This window comes from Pan troglodytes, chromosome 18, assembly GCF_028858775.2.
Source record: "Pan troglodytes isolate AG18354 chromosome 18, NHGRI_mPanTro3-v2.0_pri, whole genome shotgun sequence".
Lineage (NCBI taxonomy): Eukaryota > Metazoa > Chordata > Mammalia > Primates > Hominidae > Pan > Pan troglodytes.
The window spans coordinates 83046546-83065163 of record NC_072416.2 but is presented as its reverse complement, the minus strand read 5'-3'; the positions used below and the strand labels follow the sequence as shown (position 1 = coordinate 83065163).

The 18618-nt window shown below is 49.7% G+C and overlaps 1 protein-coding gene across 1 annotated transcript in view; it reads right to left on the bottom strand.

The window, feature by feature from the left end:
* CRISPLD2 (cysteine rich secretory protein LCCL domain containing 2) overlaps positions 1 to 18618 on the bottom strand; it is an 89593-nt gene that overhangs the window by 14039 nt on the left and 56936 nt on the right. Inside the window, exons 12-14 of the mRNA XM_016930296.4 lie at positions 18077 to 18149; positions 14851 to 14926; positions 6033 to 6166 (exon numbers count right to left, since the gene is read on the bottom strand). Coding sequence (XP_016785785.3) covers positions 6033 to 6166; positions 14851 to 14926; positions 18077 to 18149 — 283 coding nt within the window. The remainder of the gene's footprint in view (positions 1 to 6032; positions 6167 to 14850; positions 14927 to 18076; positions 18150 to 18618) is intronic.

Here is an 18618-nt window from a genome sequence, read left to right as displayed (position 1 = left end):
GACAGGAACAAGTATATCTTGGCATTCAAGGTTCTCCCTGGCCCCTTCTTGGGAAGGGTCTGTGCCCCAAGTTCAGTGGCCTGTCCAGGCTGAGGAAGTCAGGAGTGCTGCTTAAAAGCATGGATTCTGGTACAGGCGGCCTAGGTTTGAGTCCCAGCTCTGCCCCTGGTAGGCTGGGTGACCTTGGGCAAGTCGTTTAACCTCTCTGTGCTTCCCTTCCTTTACTGATAAAATAGGGATAACGACAGTTCCTACTTTGCAGGGCTGTTGGGGAATTAGATGTGCTAATGTGTGCAGAGCTGGTGGAAGTCTGGAATACGAGTGGAGGAGGGGAACCTGCCTGTCTGCTATCAGCAGCTCCTCTGCAGAGCAGAGAGAACCTCATGTCCCAGCCTCGGTGCAGCCTGGCTTGGGGGAGAGTGCAGGGCTCCTTAGATCTGGAAATGACAGCTTAGTAGCTTCTGTTTCTCAGGATTTCTAGACCCATAGCGAGATCTTCAGTCACCTGACCCTTGAGATTCTCGGTGCTGAGTTGTCTAATACAGTAGCCACCAGCCGTGGGTACTCACTGAGACCCAAAATGGGCTCGTCCAAATGGAGATGTGCGTAAGTGTGAAACACACACCAGATCTCCAAGATCTTATACCCAAAAAAGAATGTAAATTTCTTATTTCTAATAATAATTTTCTATTGATTACATACTGAAATAATATGGATATATTGGGATAAGTAAAATGCATCCTAAAATTTCCCTTCCATTACTTCTTCCTTTGGCTTCTAGAAACTTTAGAATCCCATGTGTGCTCACATCATATCTCTGCTGCACTTGCCACAGCAGACCACACCCCTGTGAGGACAGGGATTTTTCTCTCTTCTGTTCTCGGCTGTGTCCCCAGTCCCTAGCGCAGGGGCTGCCCATGAGTGTTAGGTGAATGAATTTGCGATTCAGATGGCTGTGCACCCATATATACCTTTGTATAAAGGTGACATTTAAAAAAATCAAGTGGCCAAGAATGCTCACTGTCATTGTTGATATATTTCCCAATCTCTTGCAAAATCTGTGTTAAAAAATGGTTCTGGTCTAAGAAAAATTCTGAACTGACATTCATCCAGATGTCCAGCATTTCCCCAAGAATATTCAGACAACTTCGTCCCAGTATTGAAAGCTCTTCCTGATGTCTTTTCTTTCCTTTGCTACCCAGGTGGGCGGGGGTGAGAGAGCAGGTGCTAGGCTCTTATGTTGCCTCATTTCTGCATGGCTGCCTTTCAAAACGTCCAGAAAGTCCTCTTCCACAGGAGGATCATTGCTAAACCAAAACCACTGTGAAGCAGAACGGACTTTCGGCCCCGTGTGCTGAGAATCCTGTTTGGGGGTTTTGGTGCTTTGTGTGATTGAAGGATTCCCTACATTTAAAGTACAGTTTGCTGTGAACTGGTCACAGTATATACAACATCTACGTCTCCCTTGGGACTGCCTGTGACCGCCCCCTCGCCAAGGGCTTACCAGCCGTCAGGGACAGAGCCACCCTCTGACTCCAGGCTGGGTTTCCACGGCCCCTATTGGGAATAAGCTCCTGGGAAATTTCCCAGCCTCTGCTTTGTGCAGAGATGGTGGCTGAGATCCCACCTAAATAAGGAAAGGACAGGGCATGGCCACACCCAGGTGTCTCTGCAGGGTTCTCTTGGGAGCCATGTCCCCAAGGAGTCCCCTCTGGACAGTAAGACTAGCCCTCTTGATGCCTCCCTGAACTGTCCCTCCACAACAGTGACCCCCTGGGCCCTGCTGCTGGCATTGTCATTTCTGCACTGTGTCCTCTCACTAGATGGCAAATCCCATGAAGGCAGACGTCTGCTGTTGTGCTCCCTGTGGGATCCTGGGTGCCAGGGACATCGTCAGCGCTCCCTAAGTGTATGATGCCTGCATGGAGTGAGCATTGGAAGGATGGAAGCAAGGATGCAAGAACGAATTCCTGGAAGATCCCTGACCCCTCATCCTGAGAGATAAGTCATGTAGGCCATTTCTTAGGATCCAGCCACCTGACCCTATGAGAAAAGAACCATGGCATCTTTTGAGGTTGTGGCAACAGGTGCCCCTGGGTTTCATGTCATGCTTACTGTGAGCCACTAGCCGAGGGCTTGGCACACATCTCTCACATAATTCTCATGGCAACCCATTAGAGAGAGGAGCTGCCAAGGCTCAGGGAGACTGCCTGCCCAAGGTGACCCTGCTGGGGAGTGGGGGAGCACTGTCCCCAGTGCAGCAGGTGCCACATACTGTCCCGGCCATCAACCTGTTGGGGGCTCCAGTGCTCACTCCCCTTCTGAGCTACGAGTTCTAGGGCTCAATCATCTGTGCCCTGGGTCCCAGCACAGGTGCGTGATGAATATCCAGTGAATGAATGACTCTTTTTTTTTTTTTTTTTTTTTGAGATGGAGTCTCACTCTGTCACCCAGGCTGGAGTACAGTGGTGCAATCTCGGCTCACTGCAACCTCCGCCTCCTGGTTTCAAGCGATTCTCCTGCCTCAGCCTCCCGAGTAGCTGGCATTACAGGCGTACACCACCGTGCCCAGCTAATTTCTGTATTTTTAGTAGAGACGGGGCTTCACCATGTTGGTCAGGCTGGTCTCGAACTCCTGACCTCAAGTGATCTGCCCGTCTTGACCTCCCAAAGTGCTGGGATTACAGGTGTGAGCCACCACGCCTGGCTGAATGACTCTTAGTAGCAAAATAATATCAGAATCAAGGGTATAAAATCTTGAAGATGCGGTGTGTGTTTCACACTTATGCACATCTCCAAACGGGCTCAGGATAAGCTCATTTTAGGTCTCAGTGAGCACCCACCGCTGGTGGCTACTGTACTGGACAACTCAGCGCTGAGAATCTCAAGGGTTGGGTGACTGAAAATCCCTCTATGTGTCCAGAAACCCTAAGAAACAGAAACTATTGAGCTGTTATTTCCACATCTAACAGGCTCTGCACTCTCCCCCAAGCCAGGCCGGAGCAAGGGTGGGACGTGTGTGCTGACTGACTCGTGTCAGGTTTGCCAGGTTCGCATGACTCTTAGAACGGCAGCTGTCACACTCGAGCATGCAGCACGATGCCCCCGAGGACCTGCTCAGACGCAGGCTGCTGGGCCCCTCGCAGAGATTCCGATTCAGCAGGGCTGGGTGGGGCTGGAGTTTGTGCTTTTCCAACAAGCTCTGGGTTGATTTGGACACTGTTGGCCTGGGGACCCCACCTGGAGACCTCCTGCCCTGCCACCACCTCAGGGGGCAGGTAATATTATTCCCCCCTTTATAGGTGAGGAAACTGAGGCACAGAAAAGCTGAACCCAAGCATTATCACAGATGCCAGTCCACAGGACGGAGGAGCAGAGAGTCCGAGGAGCAAGAAAAGCAAAGTCTTAACTCTGGAAATGCTGCAGAAAATCACTAAAATCTTTCTAGAGTGCAGAAGGCACCACTGACATGTGTGCTTGGGAGGGATGCCTGGAAGACACCTACAAAGACAGCGAAAGTGGCGATTTGGGTGGGTGTCACAAGAAGAGAGAAAGACCGACAGCCCCCCACACCCTGGGTGATAGTGGGGCGGGTGGGGAAGCTGCTTCTGGGGCCTTCTCTCCATCCCTGCCCTCCCCAGGGGCCTACCCAATGGGGCCCCCACAATGAGGCTCCTGTCCCCAGCCCACAGGGCACTGCTATGATGTTCTCATGAATCAGCCCGACAGGGAACAAATCCCAGCTGGCTGCGCTGCTCAGGAAGACTATTTTCTCTCAAAGAGGGTACAAAGAGCTCAATAAATTGATGTCCTGGGATTTCTTTCCAGCCCGGCCAGGAAATTCCTCCTAATCAGCTGCTTCATTTCCCTCCCATTAAATCAGTGGAATTTCCCTTCATTAAGCTTTTCCCAAACAAAGGCCGCACGTGCTGAAGGAGAAAACGTGGAAGCTGTCTACTTGGGCTCTTCAGGGCTGCCGATGGCAGAGTCACCGGGCAGGGGTCCCGGGAAGAATGGGCACGATCTGGGTACAAGTGATGCTGTGGCATCTTCACAGACAGGGCAAGCCCGCTGCACAAAGTGCCCAGGAGGCTGGCGGTGGAAGCAGGGGCCACGTCCCAGGAGGCAGGAAGGCCTGAGCGTCCAGGGGCCCAGGGCAAGTTACAGCCTTGATTTTATTCCTTCTCTAAAGAACGTCCCTCAAATATGAAATCTTCAACATTGCCCTGTTACGAGCTCGCCTGTGGTCCCTCAAAATCCGTATGTTAATGTCCTAACCCTCAAGTGCACCTCAGAATGTGACTGTATTTGCAGATCTTTAAAGAGATAATCATGGCAGCCGAGTGCGGTGGCTCACACCTGTGATCCCAGCACTTTGGGAGGCCAAGCCAGGCAGATCACCTGAGGTCAGGAGTTGGAGACCAGCCTGGCCAACATGGCAAGATCCCATCTCTACTAAAAATACAAAAATTAGCCAGGCATGGTACATGCCTGTAATCCCAGCTACTTGGGAGGCTGAGTGCCCTTTCTGAATGACACTCAGGAAAGGCCCCACTTAGGAATTTCACTGCTAGGGACTTTGTTTGGTCTTTTTTTCTTTTTTTTGAGACAGAGTTTTGCTCTTGTTGCCCAGGCTGGAGTGCAGTGGCGCAATCCTGGCTCACTACAGCCTCTACCTCCCGGGTTCAAGTGATTCTCCTGCCTCACCTGACCTCAGGTGATCCACCCACCACTGCCTCCCACAGTGCTGGGATTACAGGCTTCAGTCATCACACCCGGCCCACTTCTAGGGATTTAAGGAAGCAGTCACGGTGTGTGCAAGCATTCCTGGAGAAGACTACTTACTAGGGGAGGATCTGCTCCCTGGGATAGAAAGGACTCACACCAGCTACGAAGAGAAACGCGCTACAGTCATTCACGGTCACTACCAATGACTTATGGTCATAGATTTCCATAAAGGTATGGTCTCGAGTGGAAATACGGAGTAATCAACATAACCCTCATTTGCAGAGTGCTTCTTACTGCCACTTCTTTTTTTTTTTTTTTTGAGATGGAGTCTCACTCTGTCGCCCAGGCTGGAGTGCGGTGGCACGATCTCGGCTCACTGCAAGCTCCGCCTCCAGGGTTCACGCCATTCTTCTGCCTCAGCCTCCTGAGTAGCTGGGACTACAGGTGCCTGCCACCACGCCCGGCTAATTTTTTGTATTTTTAGTAAAGACGGGGTTTCATCGTGTTAGCCAGGATGGTCTCGATCTCCTGACCTCATGATCTGCCCGCCTCGGCCTCCCAAAGTGCTGGGATTACAGGCGTGAGCCACCACGCCCGGCCACTGCCACTTCTTACTGGCACTAGGTAGGCACCATTTCCGTTCACCTCCCAACAGCCCTGTGGGGCAGGGTCTATTATTATCCCTATTTCACAGATGAGAAAACTGAGGCTCAAGGAAATCAGGTGGCTTACTCGGGGCCACAAAGCTGGTAAGAAACAGGGCCCAGGTCTGTTGGACTCCAGGCTCCCTGATCTTATTTAACTCTATGTAACTATATTACGATGTAGCTTTATATGACTAGTATGTAACTATCATTTGATCCCATTTTTTTGTGGGAAAAAAATGCACACACACACACACACACACACAAAGAAAAACAACCAGAAGGACGCACGCCAAGAAATCTAACAGTAAATTCTCCCAGCTGATGAGTTATGGATGACTGTTTATCTTCGGGCTTATCTGATGTTCCTACAGATTCTAAATTTTCTACAAAAACGTCCATTGGTAATAGGAAAAAAAGTTCTTTTTTTTTTTTTTCTTAATCCCAAATGTGATAGTAGGGAAAAGCATTCCCTAGTTTGAAAAACAAAAGAAAGAGAAAAGCAAAGAAGGCTCTTACCTGGGAGTCTTGGTAAGAATTCGTGCAAGTCTACCCGAGTTTTATTTTAAAGGGTAATGACTCTGGGCCTCTTCCCAGGCCCCCCTGAGGGACCATTAGCAGCCGGGACTGGGTGTCAAGGGTTGGAGAACGCCGCCCTACCTTTCAGACTGAACTCCGTTCCTGAGTGAGCCCACGTAGGTCTTCTTTTTATCCACGGGCATCACGTCCACGTCACCCCCACTCTCGTTGCTGATGACTCCCGCGTGCACGGCTGTCTTGCAGATGCTTGAGGTCTGGAAGCACAGGAAGGGCTGTGATCAGGGATGGGGATTCCAGCTCATGGGTCAAGCCAGCTGGGGCTCCATCATTCACTGCCGGGCAACCTGGCTGGTGGGATGTGGACCACATCAACCCCTAGGAAATAATCATCACTACCTTGATTCCTTGGGGGTCTCTCCAGAGAGACTGGACATCATGCATTCATTCATTTGTTCAACAAGTGTTTTCTAAGCACCTATTATATGCCAGGCACAGAATTAGGAACTGGGGGAATTCAGCAGGGAACAAGATAAAGACCTTGCCTTCAAGGAGTCGAGTGAGCAAATAAATAAATACACAAATGAGGTAGCGTCGGCTATGAAGAAAACAAAACCAGTTCCCAAGGTTAAATGCCTGGGTGGCGGGGGCTACTTGAGAATTGTTTCATCAGGGGGAACTGCTCAGGGAAGACAGAACGACATAAAGGAAACAGTCACAGCCGTGGGAATGTCTCTGCACAGAGCATCCCAGGCAGAGGGAAAGGCTCGTGCAAATGCCCTGGGGTGGATATAAACTCATCATATCCAAGAAATAGACAGACAGCCAGGGTGGCTGGAATACAGTGAGTCAGGCAGAGCGTGGCAGGAGGTGTGGGCAGGGACTATTCATGCCATCTAGACTGGACACGGGGTGGCATATGGACTATTCTAGGTACCAAGGGAGCAGCTGTGTACCTCGCAGAGGCAGGATGTGCTGGTTTCTGACATCATCAAGGAGTTCAATTTCTGGGTGATAAAACCTTCCAGGCTCAAGGGATCCTCCCACCTCAGCCTCCCAAGTAGCTGGGACTACAGTTTTGTACCACAACACCTGGCTAATTTTTAACAATTATTTGTAGGGACAAGGTCTCGCTGTGTTGCTCACGCTGGTCCTGAACTCCTGGGCTCAAGCAATCCTCCCGCCTTGGCCTCTCAAAGTGCTGGGATGACAGGCATGAGCCACTGCACCCGGCCCAATTGTTGGTTTTGAAGATGGAAGAAGAGGCCATGAGCCAATGAATGCAGGTGGCCTCTAGAAGCCGGAAAAGGCAAGAAAACGGATTCTCCTCTGAAGCCTCTAGAAGGAACCAGCCCTGCTGCCACCTTGATTTTAGCCTGGTGGCACCCACATTGGACTTCTGGCCTCCAGAACTGTAAAGATAATAAACCTGGGTTTCTTTAAGCCACCACGTCTGTGGTGATTTATTCTAACAGTAATAGGAACCTAACAGCTTCTAACCACTGTCCACAAAAATGTCTCCCACTGTGGGTGGACCTAGCGATCTGATTTATTAAGTCCCTTAAGTCTGATGACTTCAATTTATTTATCTATCTATTTTTTGAGACGGAGTTTCGCTCTTATTGCCCAGGCTGGAGTGCAATGGCGAAATCTCGGCTTATCGCAACCTCTGTCTCCTGGGTTCAAGTGATTCTTCTGCCTCAGCCTCTTGAGTAGCTGGGATTACAGGCATGCACCACCACGTCTGGCTAATTTTGTATTTTTAGTAGAGACAGGGTTTCTCCATATTGGTCAGGCTGGTGTCGAACTCCTGACCTCAGGTGATCCACACGCCTCGGCCTCCCAAAGTGCTGGGACTACAGGCGTGAGCCACCGCGCCCGGCCTGACTTCAGATTTATAGGAAATAGAATCCCCAGGAGAATGACACCATAGATGTCTGGACAACAGGCTCACCCAGGCTCACGGACTCGCCTGATCAGTCCCCCGCAGCAACTTGCTAATTTAAGGAAAGATGAAAAGCTGGACCCGTTGTCTACAGAGCAGGAAGATGGACTCCGGTCTTGCCTCCATTCACAACCGAGTGATGTCACGGCCGTGGCTGTCAGCGGACTGAGCCCCCAGGCACTTTATGGTTCAAGGGTGGGGAGGTGAACGGGGCAGGCTCCCCATATTCTGTCCTCCCTGCATGTGTAGTGTAGAGACAGAGGCCACCACCAGCAGGTCTGAGCTTAAAAGCTTAACCCCCACCATGGGTCACTCAGCAGGAGGGCGGGGCTGGGCTATGTCACCTCTGAAACCCTCCCCTCCGCACAATACCCGAGCCCCAGGGGTCATCGGGGAGAAGATGAAGTCCCAGCCACTGGTTCACCAAGCTGGTGCCTCCTTCAAGAAGAGAGCAAGACATGGTGGAGAAGATGAAGCTGGGATGATTTCATTTATAGGAGGCATCCAAAGAAGTCAAATTCATGGAGACAGGAAGTACAGGGGCTGGCGGAGAGGAAGCGGGAAGTTGCAGTTCAGTGGGTACAGGGTTTCAGATTTGCAAGACAAAAGAGTTCTGGAGGTCGAACCCATTACAACGTGAATATGCTTAATGCTAATAAGCTGTGCACTTAACAATGGTTAAGAGGGTAAGTATAATGTTATGTATTTTTTTGTCAGGGGACAGGGTCTCACTTTGTCACCCAGGCTGAAGTGCGGTGATACCATCCGGGCTCATCAGAGCTTTGACCTCCCGGGCTCCTCCCACCTCAGCTTCTCAAGTAGCTGGGATCACAGGCACGCGCCACCACGCCTGACTAATTTTTCCATTTTCTTTAGAGATGGGGTTTCACCATGTTGCTCAGGCTGGTCTCAAACTCCTGGCCTCAAACGATCCTCCCACCTTGGCCTCCCAAAACACCGGGATTACAGGTGTGAGCCATTGCCTGGCTTATGTTGAACTTTTTTTTACTACAACAGAGAGGGGAGTGGGGAGCTACACCCAAGCTCAGGGAGCCATTGCAGAAGTAATCAGTGCCCCCTCGAGAGAGGCCAGCCCACCACCATCCCTGGCACAGCCTCATAGCTCCTTTGTCCCGTCCTTACCACTGTGCTCTGCCCATCTGGGGGCCCCGGAAGCATTGCTAAAGCCAAAGAGAGCCTGTGTCTCAGTATCCACTGTAAAAGGACAGTTTGTCTGGAAAATGCACCCTGAGCTGTCCTTTAAATGGGACAAGCAATACAATCTAGCAGGTTCCAGGCATGAGGGAATGAAGAGAGGCGGCTCTTTGAAAATACCAATTTGGCCGGCTTGGTGGCTTACACCTGTAATCCCAGGACTTTGGGAGGCAGAGGTGGGCAGATCACCTGAGGACAGGAGTTTGAGATCAGCCTGACCAACATGGTGAAACCCCATCTCTACTAAAAATACAAAATTAGCTGGGCATGGATCAAGATGAGCCTGGGCAACATAGCGAGATCTGGTCTCTACAAAAAATTTAAAAACGTTAGTCAGATGTTGTGGCACATGCCTGTAGTTCCAGCTACACGGGTGGCTGAGGTGGGAGGATCGCTTGAGTCCAGCTACACGGGTGGCTGAGGTGGGAGGATCGCTTGAGCCCAGGAGGTTGAGGACACAGTGGGCTGTGATGGCATCACTGCACTCCAGCCTGTGCGACAGAGCTCCAGATCCCATCTCAAAAATAATAATAATAATAATGGATCCAACATTCCCACATTAACAGTCATAAGCCTATTCAGAAAAATAAAAAACAAAAGAGAAAAGTGGAGCCAAAACACACATTCATATCAAAGACCTGAAAAGTGGATTTCCTGCTTTCCAGGATTCATTTACCGAGTAACTGAAGGCCACTTTCTAAAAACTCTGTGCTAACATGTCTTCATCTTCTTCAATAAACTAAACGGATGAGGGCGGGGTTCCTTAGCCCAAAGCGGGGTCCCGGGTATCTGGGAGGCCCTGGAGTTGCAGGCAGAAGGCCGTGGACCTGCAGGGGCTGATGTTAGCACAGGGCACAGGAAACCCCTCAGCCCTAGGCAAACCAGGGTGGCCGGCCTCCCTGTCTGAACCAGGACGCATTTTCCCCCTTTGGAGGAAAGATCCACAACTTCTTAATTCTCAAAGAGTTTGTGCCCTGCTAAAGACTAAGGAGCAATAACTTTGCATCCATCTCAAAGAGAAGCGAGGAGACTTTAAGATGAAGCGACCATTTCAGAATTCCTCTAAAATCGCCGTGAGCGGGGGCGAGTTTGATAAGCCAACACAATTAAGCTCATTGTTCTTTCCGGCAGGCGGAAGCCTTGGTGCTTGGATAAGTTCTCACACTTGTGCGTGTTTCAGAATCCACCCCCGCCCCTACCCGAGGGCTGGAGCAGATTTTTGGGTCCCACTGTCAGCGTTCAGGATCAATGGTTGATTGGAGCCAGAGAATCTGCATTTCCAACAACAACAACATGATGAAATAAGACCTCCAGGCTTTCTGTCTCTCTGAGCATTGCTCGCACTGCCAACTGCTGCAGTACCAGGAGCAAGGCCCAGGCTGTTTCCCAGTGGAACGCCAGGAGGGACCCATCCCTTCGGTGTCACAAACTCAACCTCTAAAAGCCCTGGCAGGGGAGGGGCACCCTCCTGGTTGAGAGCTACCAAGAGGTTCTGGTTGGCAGCCCCAGAGGCGGTGCTTTGCCTCAGTCCCTGGAGGATTTCTGGACACAAAAGTGACACAAAAGTTTTCTGTGATAACATCAAGCTGCAGGGTGTCAGTATGAAAAGCTCACACCCATGGCCGGATCTTTCTCACTCCACAGGCCCGGTACCGCCCCGTTATCAATATGCACATCTCCCACACAAACACCTTTCCTCCTTTCTTCCTTCCTTCCTCCCACACCTCTCCTCTCACAGGCTTCAGTAAAAGGGACAAGGCATCCAATTCCTCTCCTCAGGGCCCACTGCAACAGGAATACCTGAGTATTTATTAACAATTGACATCCATGAAGCTGGTAACCAATCCTGCATCCAACGCCGGCTGGCTGTGTGACCTGGGATGACCTGTGTGAACCCCAGAGCCCCCCCCTTTCTCCATATAAAGCAGGGATGGTCACGGGTCATATCTTTACACGTCTTTGTTCTATGCATTTCACATGCATTGACATAGTGATCCCAGTAACTCTGCCGGGTAGGTGTTATCATTATCAATCGCTTTGAACACTCAGGCGACTGAGGGGCAGGGGGGCTCACACCTTGCCCCAAATCACTCAGCTGATAAAGATCAGAGGCGGGACTGCCACCCGGAGCCAGCAATCTGTCCACTGTCCTACCTAGGGTGATGACAGTGAGGAAGAAGAGGGCTACTGTGAAGATTAAAGAAGGGCTGTGTGTGGTGGCTCACGCCTGTAATCCCAGCACTTTGGGAGGCAGAGGCAGGCAGATCACTTGAGGTCAGGAGTTCGAGACCAACCTGGCCAACATGGAGAAACCCTGTCTCTACTAAAAATACAAAGATTAGCTGGGTGTGGTGGCGGGCACCTGTAATCCCAGCTACTCAGGAGGCTGGGACAGGAGAATTGCTTGAACTCAGGAGGCGGAGGTTGCAGTGAGCCGAGGTCACGCCACTGCACTTCAGCCTGGGTGACAGAGTGAGACTCCGTCTCAAAAAAAAAAAAAAAAAAAAAAAATTAAATAAGACCCCAGGCTTAACGCAGGATGGCACACAGCACATGCTCAGTAGGTGTCAGTCAAGACAAATGCCACCGTCATGATTGTCATAGTCACCACCACAGTAGAAAATTTCCAAGGGATTGTCTTTGCTAGCCCAGTGGTCCTCAACATGCAGTTCCAGACCAGCAGGGTTGCCTGGGAACTTGTTGGAATGCAGATTCTCTGGGTCCACCCAGCCCCACTGTTCCTGAATGCTGAGGGTGAGGCCTAGAAATCTGTTCCAGCCCTCAGGCAGGCGCGGGGGTGGATTCTGATATGTGCACAAGTGTCAGAACGTATCCAAGCACCAAGTGGGATGGGGAGGACAGAAGACTGAGGTTCAGAGGAGGGGAAAGGTTGCCTGGCTTCCCACAACTGGCAAATGTCACCGCTGTGGCTCAGCTCCCTGGGCCACACCCCGATGCTTCTGTCTGCAGCTCACCACACAGCGAGGGGTCTGCCAGGAAATGCAGTCCTGGTGAACAGGCGGGAGCCGCAGGCAGGAACAGGCCCTTTGAAGGTCTGGAGGCAACTCTCCCAAAATGAATCTCTTAGCTAAACAGACATTTTCCAAAAGCCATCATCATTTCCCAGAATACAGTGACCTAGAAACTGAGGCCAGAAAAGAACCTCTCACACGGAGGTGGCTTTCTTCCTTCCCTCCTTTCCTCCTTCCCTCTTCCCTCCTTCATTCTTTATTTTTTTTTGAAGAGCTACTTAAGTACTGAGTACTGCAGTATCTTCATTTATTTATTCCTCCAACAAACAATGATTGTGTGTCAAGCCCTGTCATGAGCACAGTGGTCCCAAAAGCTCAAAATCCTAGTGAAACTTGTTAATGAAGACTGCACATAGCTTTTTCCCCTCACGCCTGTTCATATCAGTGTAGCTATGAATGCAGGTAACATCAAGCAAGGCAGCATACACCAGGGAAAGAGCAGAGTCGAAAGCCGGACACACCTTCACCTGTTTGTCATCTTTGCCACGTGCTCACTGTGTGGATTTGGACAGGTTACTATGAGCCTTGTTTTCTTCCTACAGGAATAAGGATAACGATACCTAGAGACGGTGTTTTTAAAGAAAGGACCTAAAACATAGTATGTGTTGAATAAAAGGTAGCCTTCTGGCTGGGTGCAGAGGCTCATGTTGGTAATCCCAACACTTTGGGAGGCCGAGGTGGGTGGATCACCTGAGGTCAGGAGTTCGAGACCAGCCTGGCCAACATGGTGAAACCCTATCTCTACTAAAAATACAAAAATTAGCTGGGTGTGGTGACAGGTGCCTGTAATCCCAGCCACTCGGGAGGCTGAGGCAGGAGAATCTCTTGAACCTGGGAGGTTGCAGTGAGCCGAGATCGTGCAATTGCACTCCAGCCTGGGCAACAGGAGTGAAACTCTTGTCTCAAAAAAAGAAAAAAAAGTAGCCTTCTATTGTTGCAAATATCCATTAAGTTCTTGCATTTCTTTTTTTTTTTTTTTTTTTTTTTTTTGCTTTATTGGTTTAGCTGCTATATTGTTTGGTGTGTACAGTTTTTATTCCTTTTCCTGTAAATTGTATCTTCTGTGCCATTGTGTAACATTACTTTGTCTCATTCAGTACATTTAACTTTAAATTCCACTTTTTCAGAGAGGAATATTGCCACTCTTGCTTTTCATGTGTTTGTTTGTATTTGGCTGGGATAGCTTTGCCCAGCTCTTTATTTTTAAATCATTTGAAAACCTCAGCCTCTGTCTCTTAATGGTAGAATTTGGTTCAAACATTTGGTGTAATAATCGACAATATTATTTTACTCCTTCATAAAAATTCTAACTCTTATAACTCAATTTTAGCTGAATCACTTTCGAGAAGAAAAAAAGACCCATTTAAAGAGGAAAGAAAAAAGATGGGGGGAAAAAAGCTTAGTCATGAAGCCTGCTCTGACCTTACAGAGCCCAGTGACCTCATATTTACAGGAATCTGGAACAAATTAAGGCAGACAGAGGCAAAGATGATGGCGGGGAGGAGGGAGAGAGCTGTAAAGGAGGGGGTGATGACAAGCAGCTGAGTAAAGCTCTATCTGGAGGCCGGGTGCAGTGGCTCACCCCTATAATCTTAGCACTTTGGAAGGCCAAGGAGGGAGGATCGCTCGAGCCCAGGAGTTCGAGATCAGCCTGGGCAACATAGTGAGACCTTGTCTCTATTCAGAAAATAAAAAAATAAAAAACATTAGCTAGAGATGAATGATGCTGCCCTAATCACAGAATTTTAGATCTAGAAGATTCCCTGGATTTGATAATCCCGGTTCTGGGCCGTTCCACCACAAGGAAACAGCTTGACAAGATCACACAGCCTGCTGGCAGCAGAAGTGGGACCATAGTCACATTGTCTGGGTCACCATGTCCCCAAACCCTGGACAACCAGAGGGAACAGACAATGTTCTGCAGGATCCACCTAAGAAAAACCGGGCTAAAGCTCCCTGGTTAAAATTCGGAGGGAAAAAACAGAGGAAGAGATTCGTATAACCAGAGTGGCTATCAACAAGCAGTAAATTAGGGTAGTCTGTATTATCTTCTTTGTGCTTTTAGCTAAGTGTGTGCATAACTGAGAAGAAATACAGTGTGTGGACCAGTTTCTATAAATGCATCCAGAGAGCTGGGAAGATGACTAAATAGCCGGAAAAATGAACTATCTGAAGCATGAGAGCCTTCAAACTGCGAAAACATTTGAGTAAGGCCAGGCACTCCTGAATCTGCATTTGTGAGGACAGGTAGGTAGAAGCACTACTATCTCTAGAAATGGGGAAATGGGGAAAACGTTTGCAGAAATGAGTGGTCTAAACTTAGCTAAGAGGTTGGCCGGGTGCGGTGACTCACACCTGGAATCCCAGCACTTTGGGAGGCAGAGGTGGGCGGATCATCTGAGGTTGGGAGTTAGAAACCAGCCTGGCCAACATGGTGAAACCCTGTCTCTACTGAAAATACAAAAATTAGCCAGGCATGGTGGTGCACTGTGTAACCCCAGCTACTTGGGAGGTTGAGGTACAAGAATCGTTTGAACCCGGGAGGCAGAGGTTACAGTGGGCCAAGATTACTCCACTGTACTCCAGCCTGGGCAACAGAGTAAGACTCCATGTCGAAATTAATTAATTAATTAATTAATTTAGCTAAGAGGCACTGGAATAAAGTTTCAAGTATCCAGATCTTGGAGCTTGCATGTTGAGGTCTTTAACAGGCTTTGCGAGATAGTTGTTGAAAATGCATCCTACTCACATCTGCATAGATGTTGGTTCCAAACACCGGAGCCCAGTAGGAAGGTTCGTCTTTGCAGTGTGCCGGACAATGGATTCTGGAAAACAGGAAGCATTTATGTGATGGGTCTGAGCACAGAAAACCAAACTTCTTAAGCTGGCTCTCTTTATTTGAATTCCAAGATTTAAGTTCGTAGATGAAAGGAAACCGCCATACAGTTTTCCTCATTAAGAAAAAAAACAATACTTCTCCCCCCTCAGCAGAGGTAAATATATTACTATTTTTGCTTCTCTTAAACAGTGTAGATAGAATTTTTAAACACACACACACATCCACAAAAGACATGCACAAACAAAAAGGTAAAGAGAATAAAAATCTAAGAGAGAAGAGTGTGGAATTGTGAGGCTGCCCCTCCCATTCTTGGATGTTGGCTAGTTCACACTGTGGGTACATTATGGAGATTAGCATCAAGAGACTTTTTCTAAGGCCGCTTCCCTGTGTGGAGGAGGAAAGGGTGGAGGGCCCTCACCTCGCTGAGTCACAGAATATTCCAAGGCGGGGGCACTGATAACCTGGGGTGGAAGGGGTTAGATCACTGTGTGTCAGTCACCACATATGCTCCAGGGCATGAGGAAAGCACCTCAAACTGGAAATGGGTGACCCCTGGGTGGTTTGACAAACTCAAGCCAGGAAAGAGCACGGGCTTTACTTAAGAAAAGATCTTCTGTGTTTATCTGGAACAGTCCACCGTGGGCTGGAGCCCAGGGACCAAGAAACCAAAATGGCAGCCGGAAGCCATCTGGCCCCAGGCAGGCAGGATTATGGGAAGGAAGAAGGCCAGGCAAAGGGACTGAGAAGGAGTTGAAACAGTTCTTAGGGGCTCGGAGGAAGGGAAATGAGTGGGTAGAGAGAAAGGGTGTGTGTGTGGATTTAAAAAAAAAAAAAGAAGGCCAGGCGCAGTGGCTCACACCTGTGATCCCAGCACTTTGGGAGGCCGAGGTGGGTGGATCACCTGAGGTCGGGAGTTCGAGACCAGCCTGGCCAACATGGTGAAACCCCATCTCTACTAAAAATACAAAATTAGCCAGGCGTGGTGGTGCAGGCCCGTAATCCCAGCTACGCGGGAGGCTGAGGCAGGAGAATGGCTTGAATCTGGGAGGCAGAGGTTGCAGTGAGCAGAGATTGTACCACCGCACTCCAACCTGGGCAACAAGAGCGAAACTCGGTCTCAAAAAAAAAAAAAAAAAAAAAAAAAAAAAAAAAATTGGAAAGAGTCTAAGAACAGTCTCCATTCTTTCCTACTTCTTTTGGAATGGCAGATCAGAAATTAACATTTTGCATATTGCACTCTGTCAAGTTTTTCTGTTTGTATTTTCTGAAATTCTTTCCTTCTGCTTCTCTCTAATATTCAGGGAAAATCTACTAAAAGGCTGTTATCCCCACTCGAACATTCAAGGGGGATCAAGACGGTGGTGCGGAGGCAGTGGAGGCCCAGAGAAAGCCTGAAGTGGGGTGGCAGTCAAGGGAAAGGAGTCTGGGCCCCTCCCAACCAGTCACCCTCCCGGGCCTTTCCCTGCTCGGAACCTTGGGGTCACCACCTATTGTCCCTTGGAGAATCCACAGGTCTCCAGCCCAGGATGAGGGCTCATGAGGGCCACACCACCCAGCCTCCAGGGCAGCTGTCTTCATCCTCAAAGCATTTCAACCCAGGGTCCTGGGACTGTCATTCTATTTCTAATTCTACAATGGAGCTAAGTCAGAAAGCGTGCTCTGTTTGAAGGGCAGCTTAGCATTACAGATGTATTATATGATCTGAACCCTGGGGAACATCTATAAAGTGGGGACGTCCCAGAGACCTGCAGCCTTTTCCACCTGAGAAGGTGCCTCAGCCGATTCAAATAAGAGGATGTTTCCTGTGTTCCCTTCCCAAGAGGATCCACCAGGAACTTCAGTGACAACTGTTCCCAGGACACCCTTTATTTTATGCTGGGAGACATCGTTCTCCGTGGACCACTCATTTGGGGTTAGCTGCCTGTAGAACCGATTCCTGGGACAAACCCGTTGTCACGTATCCACAGAATGGAATGCTGCATGAGGATTTGAAAGAATAAACAAACACGCTCCACAACACGGCTGAGTCTCCAACACATGACGCAGAGTGAGAAGCCAGACACCCAAGACCACACCCTGCCACGGCGCCATAATTTTGCTGAAAAAGCAAAATCAGAGCAACAGAAAGAAGCTCCCTGGTGCAGGGGTGTGGCCGGGAGCTGGAGGGAGAGGGACTGACCACCAGGGCAGTAACGACATGGGGTGGCTGGGAGGTGGAGGGAGAGGGACTGGCCACCAGGGCAGTAATGACATGGGGTGGCTGGGAGGTGGAGGGAGAGGGACTGGCCACCAGGGCAGTAATGACATTCGGTGCTGACAATGTCCTACACTTTGACGGGTGGTGGTTGTGACCCTGTATACCTTGGCTAAAACACATTGTGTACTTTTTTTTTTTTTTGAGACGGAGTCTCGCTCTGTCACCCAGGCTGGAGTGCAGTGGTGCGATCTCGGCTCACTGCAAGCTCCACCTCCTGGGTTCACGCCATTCTCCTGCCTCAGACTCCCGAGTAGCTGGGACTACAGGCGCCCGCCACCACGCCCAGCTAATTTTTTTTTTTTTTTTTGTATTTTTAGTAGAGACGGGGTTTCACCGTGTTAGCCAGGATGGTCTCGATCTCCTGACCTCGTGATCCGCCTGCCTCGGCCTCCCAAAGTGCTGGGATTACAGGCGTGAGCCACCGTGCCCGGCCACACATCGTTTACTTCTAATGGGTGGATCGTATCATGTACCTCAATAAAGCTGATTTTTAATTTGTATTTTATTTATTTTGGGACACAGTTTCACTCGTCACCCAGGCTGGAGGACAATGGCGTGATCTCAGCTCACTGCAACCTCCGCCTCCCAGGTTCAAGCAATTCTCCTGCCTCAGCTTCCCAAGTAGCTGGGATTACAGGCACCCACCGCCATGGCTGACTAATTTTTGTAATTTTAGTAGAAATGGGGTAGAAATGGGGTAGAAATTTAGTAGAAATTTCACCATGTTGGCCAGGCTGGTCACGAACTCCTGGCCTCAAGTGATCCACCCGCCTCGGCCTCCCAAAGTGCTGGGATTACAGGTGTGAGCCACCTCACCCAGCCTAAAAAGCTACTTCTAACATCTTCCATAGAAAAGATGACAGATCAGGCCCACCTTACCTTGGGCAGTGAGTTGCTGGCTTTTCAAACGGGCACAGCTGAGCAACGGTCGTGTAGCAGTCCAAATCCTGCACTGTGAACAGGAGCAAGGGGGAAAGGGTCAGGTCCCAGCACGCCTGGGCCTCAGGCTACCAGGCTGTTAAATGGGCCACTAGACTACCAGGGCCTATGGGTTCCCCGGGCCCTTGAATAGAGCTGGGACTAGGACGCAGCAGGCTCCTCGTACCCCACGTAGGGGCACTTAAGAGATGAGACCAAACCCACGGCCTGCATGTGTTGGCGGGTTGAGGGCGTTGTCACCCCCAGTGGTTTCTCTGTGGGGCTGATGGTGCTTTTCATCTGAATGGTGACTTTCTTATTTGGAAGCTTTTCCTGACTTGATCACCTTTGCTCCTCACAGCAGGTGTTACTCTAAGTAGGCAGATGAGGAAATGGAAGCTCAGAGAGCTCAGAGTGCCCCTCCCAGGACTGAGGTGGGAGCCCAGGTTTCCAGTGCCTGCTCTAGAGCTCTTTCTGACATACCACCTACCTCCTGCTGCTAA